Here is a 14,563-nt window from a genome sequence, read left to right on the forward strand (position 1 = left end):
GTGAGTTGTGAGAAGCTTTGGCGCGCAGACTGTACAGGTCACCAGAATGTATATGGTACTTTGGAAACGGCATTGATCGACATTCATCCCCATTCACGGAACAATACAGTGCTAGAAATATACAGCTCATGTGAAATGAAACATTGAGGGCTTTTGGTCGTTTGGAACGGTTCGAACTTCCTAAATTGCAGGTTCCATGTGGAAAGATGTTTCAAATTTACTGCATTTCGCATTACTAGAATAACTTGATGTGTAAGCGTTCATTATTGTGACTGGTTCATGGTGTGTAACATCAAAAGGACATGTGGCTATTGTCGACAAGGCATCGCAGGGCAGAGCGTGAGTACGAAAGTGCTTTACCTTGCCAATCACAACCTGTCAGTGTGTACAATAGTTCTCTTCTTTTTCTATCGACCTTTTTATTCCCGTATAATTATAAATGTGTTTGTTATATTATAAATGTATGATAATAATTGCAAGTATAAGATATAATTATTGTATAAGATTTAATTCCCAAGACACACAAGCAACAGCAGTTAAAGTAGCCATAATTTTTTTACATAGGTGTGGTCTAAATATATAAATACTGGGACAGGCAAAGACTTGTAGTTATCATTCTAATTGTTCATATGTGCAGGTTACACGAGACATACAAGTCCCACCTTCCACAGCAGATGAAACAGATTCTTCAAAACGCCATTCTTCTTCAAGCACCGAGTCTCAAGATTATGAGGCTGTGGGAGAACTGAAAGAAATCCACCTTGAACGGGATGCAGCACTTGAAGTGCTTGTCAAATTGCACCAGGAGGTGACAAGTGCTATTACAAAACTCTTTTCTCTAACTCACTCAACCTGGAAGCGGCAAGAAAATGCAACTGAAGCACGGCTTCATGATCTCAAACTCAACTGTTACAGACTACGCTCTTCACTCCAAGAGTTCCTAGCATTTGCTCAGGGTGCCCTCACAAATGCTGCTTGTGCAGAAGACAGAAAACTTTACCAAAAATTAGCACGCCTGACTAAGCCACTCGCAGATTCATACCGTGTTGTGCTGGCCACAACTCAGTCACTGGATGAGAAGGGTTGGCAGGTGGGAAACTACACAGGGTCCAGCCCAGACGCACTTGACCACCTAGTAGCATGTGCTCGAGGACTGACAGAAGACATTCAGCAAGTGGCTTCCACGATACAGGGTAACTCTACCCTCATCTTTAAACGGTCCCCACTTATCAGCGAAAGTGGGAAGCGTCCACTACCAGCACCACCCAAGCGAGAAGAGGACCGTAGAGAATGGGCCAATGATTACGATTACGTTAACCTAGAATCCAAAGAAGCTGTAGAAAGGGAGAATGAAGAGATTAAAGCGGCTCTTCCTGCAGAGCTTAGTCGATCATTTGATAAGCTCTTGAAAGAGTCTCAAGTCACTGTTGAGGAAAAGATCGAGGAACTACCGTCTGCTGGCCTAGACCATGGGGATGTGCAAATATTGACATTTTACAGAGCACAAATAGATACCCATATCCTTTTCCTGACCAATGCAATTGATGCTTTTCTGGCAACCATCGAGAATAATCAGCCACCTAAGGTGTTTGTCGGACACAGCAAATTTGTTGTGATTTGTGCACACAAACTTGTGTACATGGGAGACACGGTATACCGCAATGTGCTGAATCAAGAGATAAAGTCACAAGTGTTACAATGCTCTACTAACTTATGTGAGGCACTCAAGGTGCTGATTAACAGCACAAAGAAAGCGGCACTACAGTTTCCATCTGTGGCTGCAGTTCAACAAATGGTGGACAGCATCGTAGATGTATCGCACTTTGCCAATGACCTCAAAGTTGTGGTGACACAGGTGGTTAAGAGATAACAACAGCACAGAGGGTATAAAATAATGAGGAGGCATGGGAGATGTCTACACGGGATAGTCAAGTCACAAGTGAGCCATTTTAAAAAGTTTTTAAGATGCAAACTTTTTACAAGTAATTTTATTTGTACTTGTCTCCTGTATGAAGCTATGCGGGACTATAACTGTTGGGATGCATTGCTTATTATTGAGGACATGCATTGTTGTAGTCCATTTGCATCACATTGCTGTCTGAGCTTGTTACGTGTAGTTCTGCACTGCTACACTAGAATAAGCAGTTACTTGGGTGTACCTTAGGTACTAATAACATGGTACATACTTGTTGCACTATGTTTAAGGGCCTGGTGCATCAGTTCTTGTTAATGTGAGTGATACCTCATCGTAGTCCTTGCACTATAAAATGAGGTGGATCCATACTGCTATATTAAAGTGCAGAGGTCAGCAAATGGTATAATTTTTCCAGCTTACCCCTTAACCCGCTTTCCCCTATGTATAATGCATCATGCAGATTTACCTATTGCACATCCACAGTGTGGAGAGATAGAAAAAAAAACTTGACATGTTTAATTCATTCAGGGTCATTTCCTGCTGGCATACTTTTTATTTGAGGCACGTAAAGCCAAAGTGCCAAGACTTGCATGTACCCATGTTTTATTTTGATAATTTGTGTCATAATTTTAAGTCATGGGCCTACGTTGAATAACATTTACCAACTGACATATTGATTGTTTCCATTTTGGGTGTATTTGTGATTATGTGGTACATTGTACTTCCGTGAAATAACCAAGGGCGTGTGCCAAATTGCCCTATTAACGCCCTGTCGATTGATGGGATACGAGAGTTTGTAGGTTTGGTATGTTTTAATACAGATGGATACCTTGCAGTAACCAGAGTACAATTTGAAAGATAGAGGGAAAAAAAAGCAACAGAAAGAAACTTTCAGAATCCCAACACTACTAACTAAAAAGTATAATTGTTTTGAGCTGAAGAGTTGAACTGAGGGTCCTGCAAAAAGCCTTCCTCCGCCATTGGCAGACGAGTTCTATCAAGACAGGTATGAACCAATTTACGATATCGCATCAGTCAACAGTACTCATCAATTTAGGATACTTTTTTTACAAAGTATGTGTTCCCCCTTGAAAGCAAATATAGCATGTGTTAAGACAATATGTACCAGTCACTTTGCATACCTATTCTCCTTCTGGTACCATGAAATACAAAGGTAAAGCATAGAGAATGAAGTCATGTGGTCCATTCAATGTGATTCACTTTTGTATGTGCATCTTTGTAAGAGTATCTCATAACCACTTTTGCATGTGCTGCCACAGAATGGACAGAAAAATGTTGGCAAAATTTCATAGCACATAGGTTTATGCTATACCATATGTAGGCAGCAAAAATAGGAGTATTAGCCCCTTAAGAGCCACGGACAAGCTGAGACCGTGGGTGGCGTCCGAATTAATAATAACGTAGACGAGCTCGCTTGTCCACAAGTGCTTTTGTATTCCTCAATGCCAGAGACTCATTTGCCACTCTGGAGGCAAGGTGTGCTGCCACTGATGGTAGCACACATTTTTATTTCTACACTATTGTCATTTCTTCTGGGATAAATATGTATAGCAATGCAAGTTGCATCACATATATGAAAAAATGTACATTTTTGGGGAAACAGTTTTGAAATAGCTTCCATACTTTATTAAAGTAACATAGCACTTAAGGGGTTAATGTTGTGCTATATGTTGGCATGTTAAGTTGTCCTTCAGAACTCTGGCTGGGTAGTTTACATTCTGGTTGTGTGCTACTGAGACAACAAAATGCCAACCTTACATCGTTGCAACATTTTATAGGATGTAGTTTACTCATTTTTACTATGAACTTTTTGAATACTTCATATTTGTGCACATGATCCCAGCACTTTTGCAAGTGCTCATGTATCATTTGATAACTTTTCCTGGCATTTATGTAGGCCAAGTTTAGTGCAAATGAAGACCTCTATGATAAAAAAAAGTCTAAATTTTCCTACACACACAAACGGCAAAAAGGGTAGCTACTTTTAAGTAAGTTATGTATCCGTAACAAGTGTTCCTAGTCACAGAAAGCCCTTGGAAGGGCGTCAACTTTAGTGCAATGTGAACCCAATTTACGTGAATATCTATTCTGCTTAAAACGCATTGAAGCATGCAAGTTAAGCAAAGACTACGAAACCTTGTCTTTTGAAGGTGAACCCGTGGAGCATGTGGAAAATGCATGTAATAGCGATGTGGCAATAGATTCTGTGGTCACGATGCAGTGGTTAAAAGTGGTGTTCACACAAATGTTTGTTATTCACAGTGTAATACAGTGCAAGCAAATATTGTATACTTAATAAAGACATACACGATTTTTCTTCAGCTCATTTCTGAATGTGACCTCCCTTTTATTCCTTTTTTTTTTTGTTGCAAGCAAGCTTCAGTTGTAGTAAATATATTCGTCATGTCAGCAGGTATGCATCACCATCTAGTCTAGCTTTCCACAGTTCATTATGTCAAGTAAGGACTATTCCTAGCCCATGCATAACATTGCAGTATCTACACTTTCAGTCCAGTAATGACTTGCCACATTCGTAGACCCTTGTACATCAGAGTATTATACTTTGTTAGAATTCAGTGTTTACAGTCAGACTTTACTCTATGGAATGAAAGACCAGGTGCAATCTGAGGAAATAATGGGTAAAATGAATCCCATGCCTTTTCCATTTTTTGTATGTGTTGAGAAACATTTTATCAGTAAAGCAGTTTTCTTTTGTGCGGTAAGGCACGAATCCGCTCAGAAGATATTCAGGAGTGTGTTCATCCTTTCAGCTGTATAGAGCAGATTTGTAATTTTGAGTACTTGAGTACCCTACTTTTAGTTGGTTGAAATCATTCTCAGCGTCACAATTTGCTTTACAGCCATGAACTGTGTGCGAAAGTGATGTAGACAATAGATGATCCACTCTCCACTTGGTCAGGTGGTTCTGCCCCAAAGTTAGTAGTTGTCAAATGATTTACCAATATGGTAAGCTTACTGTTTTAATCCGCAATTTTCCACACATTTGTTACCCCCCCCTGCCCATGCCCTGTGCTGTAAACCTTGAAATGCAGGTTTGCATTGATGCGAATAATCATCTTTCAAGTTTATCCAGCATAACTTGGTATGAAGTGTTGCAACCCTTTAATGTCTATGTACAACACTATGTAACCAGAAAGACATCTTGATTTTGTGGGCAGTTCGAGTACTGTGCAGTTCGGTTGAACAATATTCCAGCTGCCCACAAACAACATTTATACCAGTGTTTTTGAAGGTCCTTGGATGAGTGGTGTACCAAAATTAATTCCTAGAACACATCCACTAAAATTCCACATTTCAAGCCACTCAAAAGTAGAAAAAGCAGTATGAAACAAATTTCAAGGCTTGTGACATGGTTAGCTTTTTTTGCACTTCTTCTGTTAGTATTATGTATTTTGTATTGGTTCTTTTGTGTTGTTAACTTGTTACATTGCTGCCATACAGTGCACTCCGCTGCTGCTACTTCGAACTGCTATGGGTCTGCACGTATTCGGTCAATACATGTGATTTTATATCAATAAACAACAAATTCAATTTAAATTTGCTTTATCATGCTTGACTATGTCAGTACTTATTTTACTTTTTCTCGTGAGTTGCTTATTAGTGAATCTTTGAGGAGGATATGCCACCATAATTGTTTGCTACTTTACAAGTGAGGTTACACGCACTGTCACATAGAAAGATTTGATATGCTGGTGAAGTAGGTGTTAGCAGTCCTGTTAATGCTGCAGGAGGTATGCAAGGGTGACATTTCAATGTACATAATGGTTATACATTTATCATTATTGACTATATTATTCATATATATTCCAAGTTGAGCGTCTGTAATCTATGCACCTTTTGTACTACATTATGCACGAAAATGGTTAAAAACTGGGCGGTTCAGCAGTTCATATTAAATCTCCCAGTGCCGGGGAGCTAAAAGGACGACACAACACTCCCCCGGCACGGGGGGATTTTAAAACATTATGGACGATTCACATCTTACACAAACATAAAACAGCTCTAAGCAGTTTTGCCTTTTATCCAGTACATACAAGGGTCGTTCGAGGTTGACCAAGACTTTTGCTCGAGAAAAATCAGTGAGTAAATGTAATTGAATAAACCTTTCGGAGGACGAAGTGCAATCCTTCTCAGGTCAGCGGCACGTGCAGCGGCGGCAGCTATCATGGCAGTGAGCCGTGTCTCTGCAGCTCTGGAACAGCGATGCATAATCAAGTTCCTTGTGAAGGAGAACGTCAGACCAGCTGAGATTTTGCAAAGATTATAGGCACAGTATGGGGACAAACGTCAAGGGGAAGAGTGTACGAATGGTACAGTTTGGAGAAGGACGGGATATGGTGACCAATGAACCACATGGACACTGCAGTCATGCCAGTGAACATCGCGTTCAGCAAGCCAGCCATATTCAAGACCCAGCAAGTAACAGTTTGGGACATTGCAGCCCAGGGTAATATTAGTGTCTGCCAGTGGCGTAGCCAGAATAATATTTCTGGAGGGGTCCTCTAGGAACTTTACGTGGGGAGGAGGATTTCACCCTTGCTTCCCTCTCTCAAATGTGAAGGTACCAAAGGTAAAATTTGGGGTGGGTGTTTCAACCCCCCCCCCCCCCTCGCTCTGGCTACGCCACAGGTGTCCGCAGTGTAGAGACAATCATTCACGAGCACTTACTGTTCCGTAAAGTCTGTGCAAGATGGGTTCCCCGACACCTCACCTGTGACCAGAACGGGAGTGCGCATGGCAGTCTCTGAGCAGCTGCTGAACTGGTTTTAATCTAAGGGGGACAAATTTTAGATTTTTAAGCCTGGATGCAACATTTCACCCCAGAGACAAAAAGCAGCAGCATGGAATGGCGACATAAGGCTTTCCCGCCACCAAAGAAAAGCAAGATGCTGCAGTCTGCTGGGAAGTCCATGGGAACTGTCTTCTGGGACATGCAGGCTGTCATCCATGTAGACTTCTTGTAGCAATGGGCCATGATTAATGCCCAGTACTACTCCACGCTGATAAAGGGTGCCGTGCGAAACACAATTTGCAAGAAAAGACCTGGGATGTTTTCCGGAAGGGTCATTCTTCTTCATGACAATGCTCGGCCTCTCACAGCAAATCTGACTGTAGCAACCCTGGTCGAAATACGCTGGGAGGTTTTGCCCATGCCCCTTACAGCCCAGATTTAGCCCCCAGTGATTACCATTTGTTTGGGCCCCTTAAAGAGCACCTCGGAGGAAAGGCGTTCCACACAGATGAAGCCCTCCAGAAAGATGCCCTGCAGTGGCTACGACAGCATCCCACTTCTTTCTAGGCCGGAGGCATCAAAGAGTTGCCACAGTTATGGCAGTGGTGTCTAGATCCTCATGGTGGATACTTTGAAAAAAAAAAAAAAAAGAAGAAACTGGCAGATATGATGCAAGTTACATCAAATCAACGACAACGACACAGATGTTTATTTGAGCTCATCTGTACCTACACGCATGGTTCGCTCTGTTGAATGCGGTCCGCAGCAAGATCTTCTTGGTCAGTACTTGGGTGTTGTGCTTGATATGCTTTATGATGTTGGTCGTCAGCAGGGTGTTGAAGGACCATAAGATGTGTCTTATGGTCACTGTAGTATGTGGAGGTTCGTTCACTGGTGAAAGTTTCAGCGAGGAACGCATGTATCTTGGCAAGGGGCTCGTTGGGGGAAGCGTACATGGACACCACCTAGGGTTGCCACCAGGCTGGTTATTTGCTCGCTCTGCTGGTTGCCGGTAGAAAGGGTGATGCCGGCAGCGTTTTGCGGGTATTTGTTGCTCAATACCTTTTCACAAGGGCTTTTGCGAGGTTTTCGCTTCAACATTCCACTACATCTTGAATAAATCTGGAGCAAAGTCCCAACTCCGCAGTCACCAGTCGTTTTATTATTTATTCATTATTATTATTATCATTGTTATTCATCAAGTCTTGTGTTCGGAGAGGACAAGATCAGTGGTTGTGCAAGGCTATTGAAGGTTGTGTCGAGCCAGATAGAACTTAGGCCGTATACAACCATCATGAGATCTCCTCCTGCAAAGAAGGGTTTGTGTGCATCAATGCGTTTTTCAGAGTAAATAACAATCCGGTTGCTCCAATACGATCCAGTGTACCGTTCATGCCCGTTTATAGTAATTTCTAACATCAATGATCCAGCCACACACAGGAACTCCTCGTATTATCTCTCTCTCTGTGTCCTCATCCACCCATTTCCCCTTTCCCTCTATACCACCCCCTCTCCCTCGGCCGGTATTTTTCACTACGAAAGGTGGCAACCCTAACACCACCACGATGCATTTCTTCTTAGTTTTTTCTCTTTTGTATTTTGGCGGTGCGACATATGGGAAAAGATCGGCACAAAATTGAACCCTTAAAGGGGCACTAAAATGCAAAAACAAGTTCACTTCAAATTACGTTGTACGCTATGTTAATTTCGTACTTGTTATCATAATTCAAAACTTTGATTCCGTGACGGAGCTACAGTCGAAAGTATACCTGACTCTTTCTTGCTTCGGCGCTAAGCAGTGAACGTCGTTTGAGCTCGTGCATCGGTGTTTTTAGTCCATGCTGCGCATGCCACGCCATGCAGCAGTCTAGGTGAAAAACATAGTGCGCGTTGCAAAGCGGGCTGGCGTCGGCGTCAGTTGGTCGTGAATGTTGTCAGTGGAACATTCGCGAGGACTGTTGTGGGTACAATTCAGTGAATCGGTATTGAAAAATGGCGCAGTGCGCATCATGCGGAGCATATACGGAACACTACTAGCAAACCCGTTCGAAATTCACACGGCCACGATAGGTATGCACACGCTTCTCCTGCTGCCTCATTGGATGGCGCCAATCTTTGCCTCCTGGGGTCCCGTACGTTGCCGCCAAAGACTAGGGATGTCGCGAGCCTTTTTCGAACCTCAAAGTTCGATGTCGAACCTGGGGGTTCGAATGGCGACGAACCTTCAAACTTCGCAAAGCTCAACTTTTTAATGCTCTTTTTAAAAGCAAAGCATTGGCTTTTTTTGTGCTTTCTTCGTATTTCAATTTTCCAACGACATCAGGAATAATGATGTTGAAATACATGTAAGGCTTCAGAAATAGTTGTATCTCAAGTGCAGACGGCTCACCATTCCATAGCTATCACTGGATCTCTGGAGATGAGCAGTTTGCACAAACTCTGAGGAGGGTATAAGAAAAGTGCACTACATGAAACAGAATAAAAAGTATTCTATATGCGAGCTATAGGGGCAAAATACAGAGCTGTACATGGCATGAGCCACTGAAGAAACACAAACGGCAAGGAGCAAGCAGCAGATGGTGCCACAACGATGGTATTATAAACATTGCAGTGATGTTTATGTACATATAAACTGTTCACTACAAGGTAGACAAGTACAGAACGAGGTACGCTTCAGGACTGAGGATAGCGGCCCAGCACCTGACGTTGATGTCAATTGCAAACTGCAAACAGTATGCGTTGCGTATGTTTTATGTCATGTTGATGTGTGCAGTATATGGTTCCCGAGACCAAAAACGTTTTCCTCGCGTTCCTAAAGTGATTTACAAAGAGATATCTTTAGCCATCGAAAACTCTTCTTCGGAAGTCGCGCATGCGCAGACCTGTCAAACTTTATTCGAACTGTTCAGCGGACTTTTCACAAAAGTTCATTTTTTTTCGAACCTGTGCGAACTTGAACCGCGGCCGGTTCGCGACATCTCTACCAAAGACGTCTCTGTTGTCATTGCGTTTTTCTTCTAAACAGTAGCACTGTGTGAACTAATTTCGCTTGCATCATACTAATTGAAACACTGACTTTTATTTGACAGAAAGTTGTTTTTGCATTTTAGTGCCCCTTTAACAGCTGTCACTGTAAAACTGACACAGTTTGGTGCTTCCTGAATTTTCCATTGTATTAAAAAAAAAAAAGTCTCCGACACCGTTGAACAACCCTTGTACAAGGGAACCAAATTTTGTTGTATATGAATTTTACGGAGGTAGCATAATTCCACGAGTCTGAGGAGCATGACAGGGACGAAGACTACACAGAACAGAACCGAACGACCTGGTCCTGTTCTGTGTTGACTTAGTCCCTGTCCTCAGACTCAAGGAATTATGCTACCTTCTTCAATTACACACCAGCTCGCTTGCTTACTGTACTTGTGTTCGATATGAAGTTTGAACGTCTGTAACTATCTAGGAGCAGAGTTTTTAGGCAGCTGAGCTGTGAAGTTGGGTTTTACATTATCTGTCAGCCACTGTGCTGTTGTGATACCACACACATACAGCTGTTACACTGTGGCACGTTATAGCATAGCAAACCATTGTAGCTTTCTCGTCAATACACCAAAGTTGGAGTAAGTCCCATCCATTAGAATGGATGGGACATGCATTCATACTTGCAGCAAAGTTGAGGCAAATGTGGCACCTCTGGAACAAACACAAAAACCTAGGCCCTTAATGTGCAAGGTGAGTAGCCTTTTAATTTTTGGCTATTCCTATGTAAGCAATGTGTTGGGATATGGTTTGTCCACACTGCCATGTCCCCAGGGATTCCCCCCCCCCCCTTGTTTTTTTTGCAATCACCCCGCTGAAACTCTCGAGATTGCCCAATACAGCTCAGCCACCAGCACATGTACACATAAACATGTGTCCATATCCCTATACCCCACACCCCATTTGGAAGTTCGGTACTCCAGAGAGGTCGAATTCTGGGGAAGTTACTGGTTACTGCATGTCCCTAGGCAACATTTGGTAAGATAGACCACTTAGCTTCTTGGGAAGTTTGCGTGTGAGCTGTCAAAAGGCAAACATGTTCCACTCCCTATGAAGTAGAAGCTGTTCTGAGGCTGAAACACAGCGGACAAACAGAACAAATGTCTGTCCTGTCAGGAGCAGGCAACATTAAGAACTCATGAGCATCCTGTATTTAGTAAATGGGGTCCACAATTGTGTCAATAATGCTTTAGCGCCCTATTGAAAGGGAAGAGGTAAAGAGCAGAGTTCGAGGTAACTCGTTACTGTAACTAAGTTCCTTTTTTTGGTAACTTGTAACTTAACTCGGTACTTTTGCGCCGTGGTAACTTTCGGAGGAACTCGTTCCTTTTTCAGATAACTTCGCCAAAGCAACTTAAGTTAAGTTCCAAGTTACTTTTAACTCGCTTTTCACTCACGTCCACATATTTTTCTTGGTTTCTCTCCGGTTCCTTCATGGCATTTTTTGCCATAAAACGTGATATTCAATCAATGACAGTATTTTATTCAGGAAGTAAGAACCGCTTCCATTGAAATGAAGCTGAACCGTTGTGCGCCCACAGGGAGTAAGGTGCAAAGCGTTCCAATAGACCTCTACAAGAGAAATGTCATCTTGACATTGCTAGACAGACTGAAACCGAAACAAATCGGGGGGAGAGGGCTGGGTTCCACGAACGGGCACTTGTTCGCTGCCTCCCATTGAAAGAAAAGCAGAACCGAGGGTCGCGTTCCTTTAAGGGACCATATCGTAATCCCCTCAAGACCGTAGCTTTCGGGCGCGACCTTGTTGACCTCTAGCTTCGACCGTAGTTCTATTCTACCCAATTTTGGCGCTGTCGAACACTATGGCGTCATTTGTTTACAAACAGGGAGATGTCTATTGTTGGACATAAACGAAAACGATCTAAGCGTGTTGCACCTCTCCGCAGGCAACTCAAGGCCTACCCCAACTGCTCACGCTTTCTGCACCTGCGTAATGCTATTTTGTGTCCGAAGTAACTTGGAAGTAACTCGTTCTTTAAGGAACTCAGTAACTGCGAGTTACATTTCAGGCTGAAGAACTTCGTTATTAACTTAGTTACATTTTGCACACGGTAACTTAACTTGTAACGAGTTCTTTTGGACGGGTAACTTCTCAATCTATGGTAAAGAGACGTCAGTTTAATGTGGAATTCCGCTCGTTATTCTGGGAATAGTCTCCTTCAAAATTCGGTTGGCTCTGCTGTTTATCTTCAGATACATCACGGGAGTTGAACTGTGAACCAAGAAGTATACGAGACTATTTTGCTCTGTGCTGCAGTTACGCTGAAAGGCAATTCATTACAGGAAGCCTCAGATTCAGTGCTGTTTTCTCTTCGGGACGTATGCATTTACGGAATATAAAACTGCGAATATAAAGAACATTCAGGCAAGAGGAAGTGTTCAGACAAGCTATGGTTAATACAATCATTGTTGAAAATTACGGATCTACCTAGGGAAGCCGAACACTAAAACAGACTTCCTAACGCCACAAAAGAGTTGGGCGCAACACTGCCAAGCGCAATGAAAAAGGGTACATGCATTGCACGTACCGTCTTCCATGCGTTGTGTGATGCCAGCGGGACATCGACTGAAACTTAGCGAACTTGGAAAGAAAACAAGCGTTCAGTAGTACGTCTGGTTTGACGTCGTCATACAAGTACGCTTGCAAAGCGCAAGATGAAGATATGCTATATCCTTCAGGGTTTAAACATCACATATTAAACGGCTGCAATGTCGTTGCTACGTTGAATAGGAACATAGGACAAAGAGAACAAACATGGCAGCACAGGTACCCTAGCGGACTAGCCTGCCTAGCCAGCCATTGTCACTGCAAGAGTTCCCGCTTTTCAAGCGCAATACATCCGGGAGTTTAAGAAAATCTTCGACGTCTCATTGGCCGCGGTGCCGCCGCGGGAAGGTGGGGAAGAAAGAAAAATACAACTCTTTTATCGCGACCGTCTAGCAAGCCCTGCTTTCATTGGCCGATCACCAATAAATGACAATTGTCATTGACTCTACTGTCTGCTGCAATACTATGCGAAACCATTCTGTGATTAATCATTAACGAAATCTGCCGTATAAATGTCAGTTTGCAGTGCAAATTAAGTCAAATACGACACTTCCACAAGCAAATCTATCTGTAGTATTTGTGTGTCGACCAATCAGAGACGGCGTAACATGGCGTGCTAGTCTTAGCGAGATGTACACTCTATGTGACCAAAGCGACCCGAACTTGACAAAAATCGCCTATAGATGAAGTTTGGCGCTTTACAGTAACCAGAGGTAAGCATTGTATTTGCCACATAACTTACATACAACTTAAGTCGGTTACTAAATCGAGAACATGTAGTGAAAGACGCACATTAATTGATAAGTCCAAGCCGATTATCATTTGGCAAAAGTGATCATGAATTGGGTAGCTGAAGATGGGCCTAAAATGGCGTTCAAAGAAAAGTTATGCTCATTGTTCTCGCACGTTTTCAATAAGTTGTCGCAAGTATTTGCATTTTGGACTCGCAAATTTCTCGCATGAAATCGTGAGGAAAGGTAAGTAATAGAGAAAATGGATGAAATGTCAGTGTAGAGTCAAGGATGTCCGATGTTGTGAGACCCATAATATTGAGCGAAAACTGGAAAGGTCTCTGAACGGTATTGGAAGCTAATGCTTGCTTATATCATCTCGTTAGGCTTAAGGGTAATCAAACTCTGTTTTCGAACGATGTCCATGCTGCAGCATTCGTTATAAATGTCGCTTCTGCGGTGTCCCGTTGTGTTACCTGAGATGAGGGGAAAGCCGGACGGGGTCCTCGGGCGCTTTTCTGCCGACCTCAGGCATAATTTCCGCGGTTACATATTCTTATATAAAAGTTGTATTTGTGTCGAACGGAGCTCGTATCATTGATTCTCGCACCGCATAATCCGAGGATGAAGTTCATTTACGTCACTTATCTGTCAGAATGCGGAACGTTATCCCTTCAATACTATTTCACAGCTTGTGGTGCTCGTTGAAAATTGGATATTAGCATTTTACGGAACGTGTTCTGCCAATATTTGTCCCATATAATTCCTAGCTGAGAAAAGTACACACGAGCTGGCCTAACATAACGCGGTCTCCGAATCCTGCTCGAGATGCTGGACCTGTTATGCAGCGTACGTAACGTTATTGTTTCAGGTCTGCATGTCGGATACCAACGGGATTTCATATAAAAGCTGATGAGATCAGTGCATTCACTTGTTTCTATGCCTGGAGACCTGTTATGTGCATTACATTTTAGATGATTTGTTTAGATGGATATTCTACAATCCTTGGCTGCTATGTGAAGTTGTGCTCATGTGTGTACAAAGCTCTGGATGGTATTTTGAAACGACGAAAATCATGTTTACGTTTCTGTTAAGACATGAACTGCAACTAGAATGAATGTACTCTACCCCCACTATCAAAATAATGTGCAACTGATGCAAGCCTTTGACTTTTCACAATTTTCTATTATGCACTCGTCTTGCACAACAAACGCTGCATGATCTGTTTGACCCAAGCATGGAGAAAACCTTCTTTCTCTGTGCTCCCAAGGCATTTAATAGAAGTGTCTAGGGGCCTGTTACACATATCGATGTTTCTTTCCAGTTGTATGGCTGTACTTTCTCTTTGAATACATGATTTCATACATATGATACATGAGTTAATGTATAGTTCCGAAAGACATGGCCTGCTGTGCTTTGGCCAACCATGCTGAAATGGTGCTATGCATCAATTTCATAATGGGGACACGATGGCCTTCTGTGTTAGGCTAGCTCTTTGCAATTGTCTTACGTTAAACCGAATTTCATATTTATAACTT

The 14,563-nt window shown here is 42.5% G+C and overlaps 2 protein-coding genes and 1 long non-coding RNA gene across 12 annotated transcripts in view; 2 read left to right on the plus strand and 1 right to left on the minus strand.

The window, feature by feature from the left end:
- The window catches only part of LOC135377824 (breast cancer anti-estrogen resistance protein 1-like), a 30,875-nt gene extending 26,613 nt beyond the window's left edge, over positions 1-4,262 (plus strand). For both annotated transcript variants that reach the window (XM_064610526.1, XM_064610527.1), the window contains exon 8: positions 638-4,262. In XM_064610526.1, coding sequence (XP_064466596.1) covers positions 638-1,870 — 1,233 coding nt within the window. In that variant the 3' untranslated portion in view covers positions 1,871-4,262. The remainder of the gene's footprint in view (positions 1-637) is intronic.
- Positions 4,011-12,598, minus strand: LOC135377826 (uncharacterized). The gene is made up of 3 exons (XR_010418205.1): positions 7,422-12,598; positions 6,626-6,728; positions 4,011-6,149 (listed from the first exon to the last, which is right to left on the minus strand). It is a non-coding gene; the product is annotated as an uncharacterized LOC135377826 (long non-coding RNA).
- Positions 12,599-12,724: 126 nt separating this feature from the next.
- LOC135377822 (chromodomain-helicase-DNA-binding protein 7-like) overlaps positions 12,725-14,563 on the plus strand; it is a 135,207-nt gene continuing 133,368 nt past the window's right edge. For 7 of the 9 annotated variants that reach the window (XM_064610515.1, XM_064610518.1, XM_064610520.1 and 4 more), the window contains exon 1: positions 12,726-13,007. The gene's annotated coding sequence lies outside the window, so the exon portion shown is untranslated. Of the gene's footprint in view, positions 13,008-13,173; positions 13,272-14,563 lie in introns of those variants that run through there. The other 2 variants (XM_064610523.1, XM_064610516.1) reach the window with 2 other exon arrangements.

This window comes from Ornithodoros turicata, chromosome 1 (assembly GCF_037126465.1).
Source record: "Ornithodoros turicata isolate Travis chromosome 1, ASM3712646v1, whole genome shotgun sequence".
Taxonomy (NCBI): Eukaryota; Metazoa; Arthropoda; class Arachnida; order Ixodida; family Argasidae; genus Ornithodoros; species Ornithodoros turicata.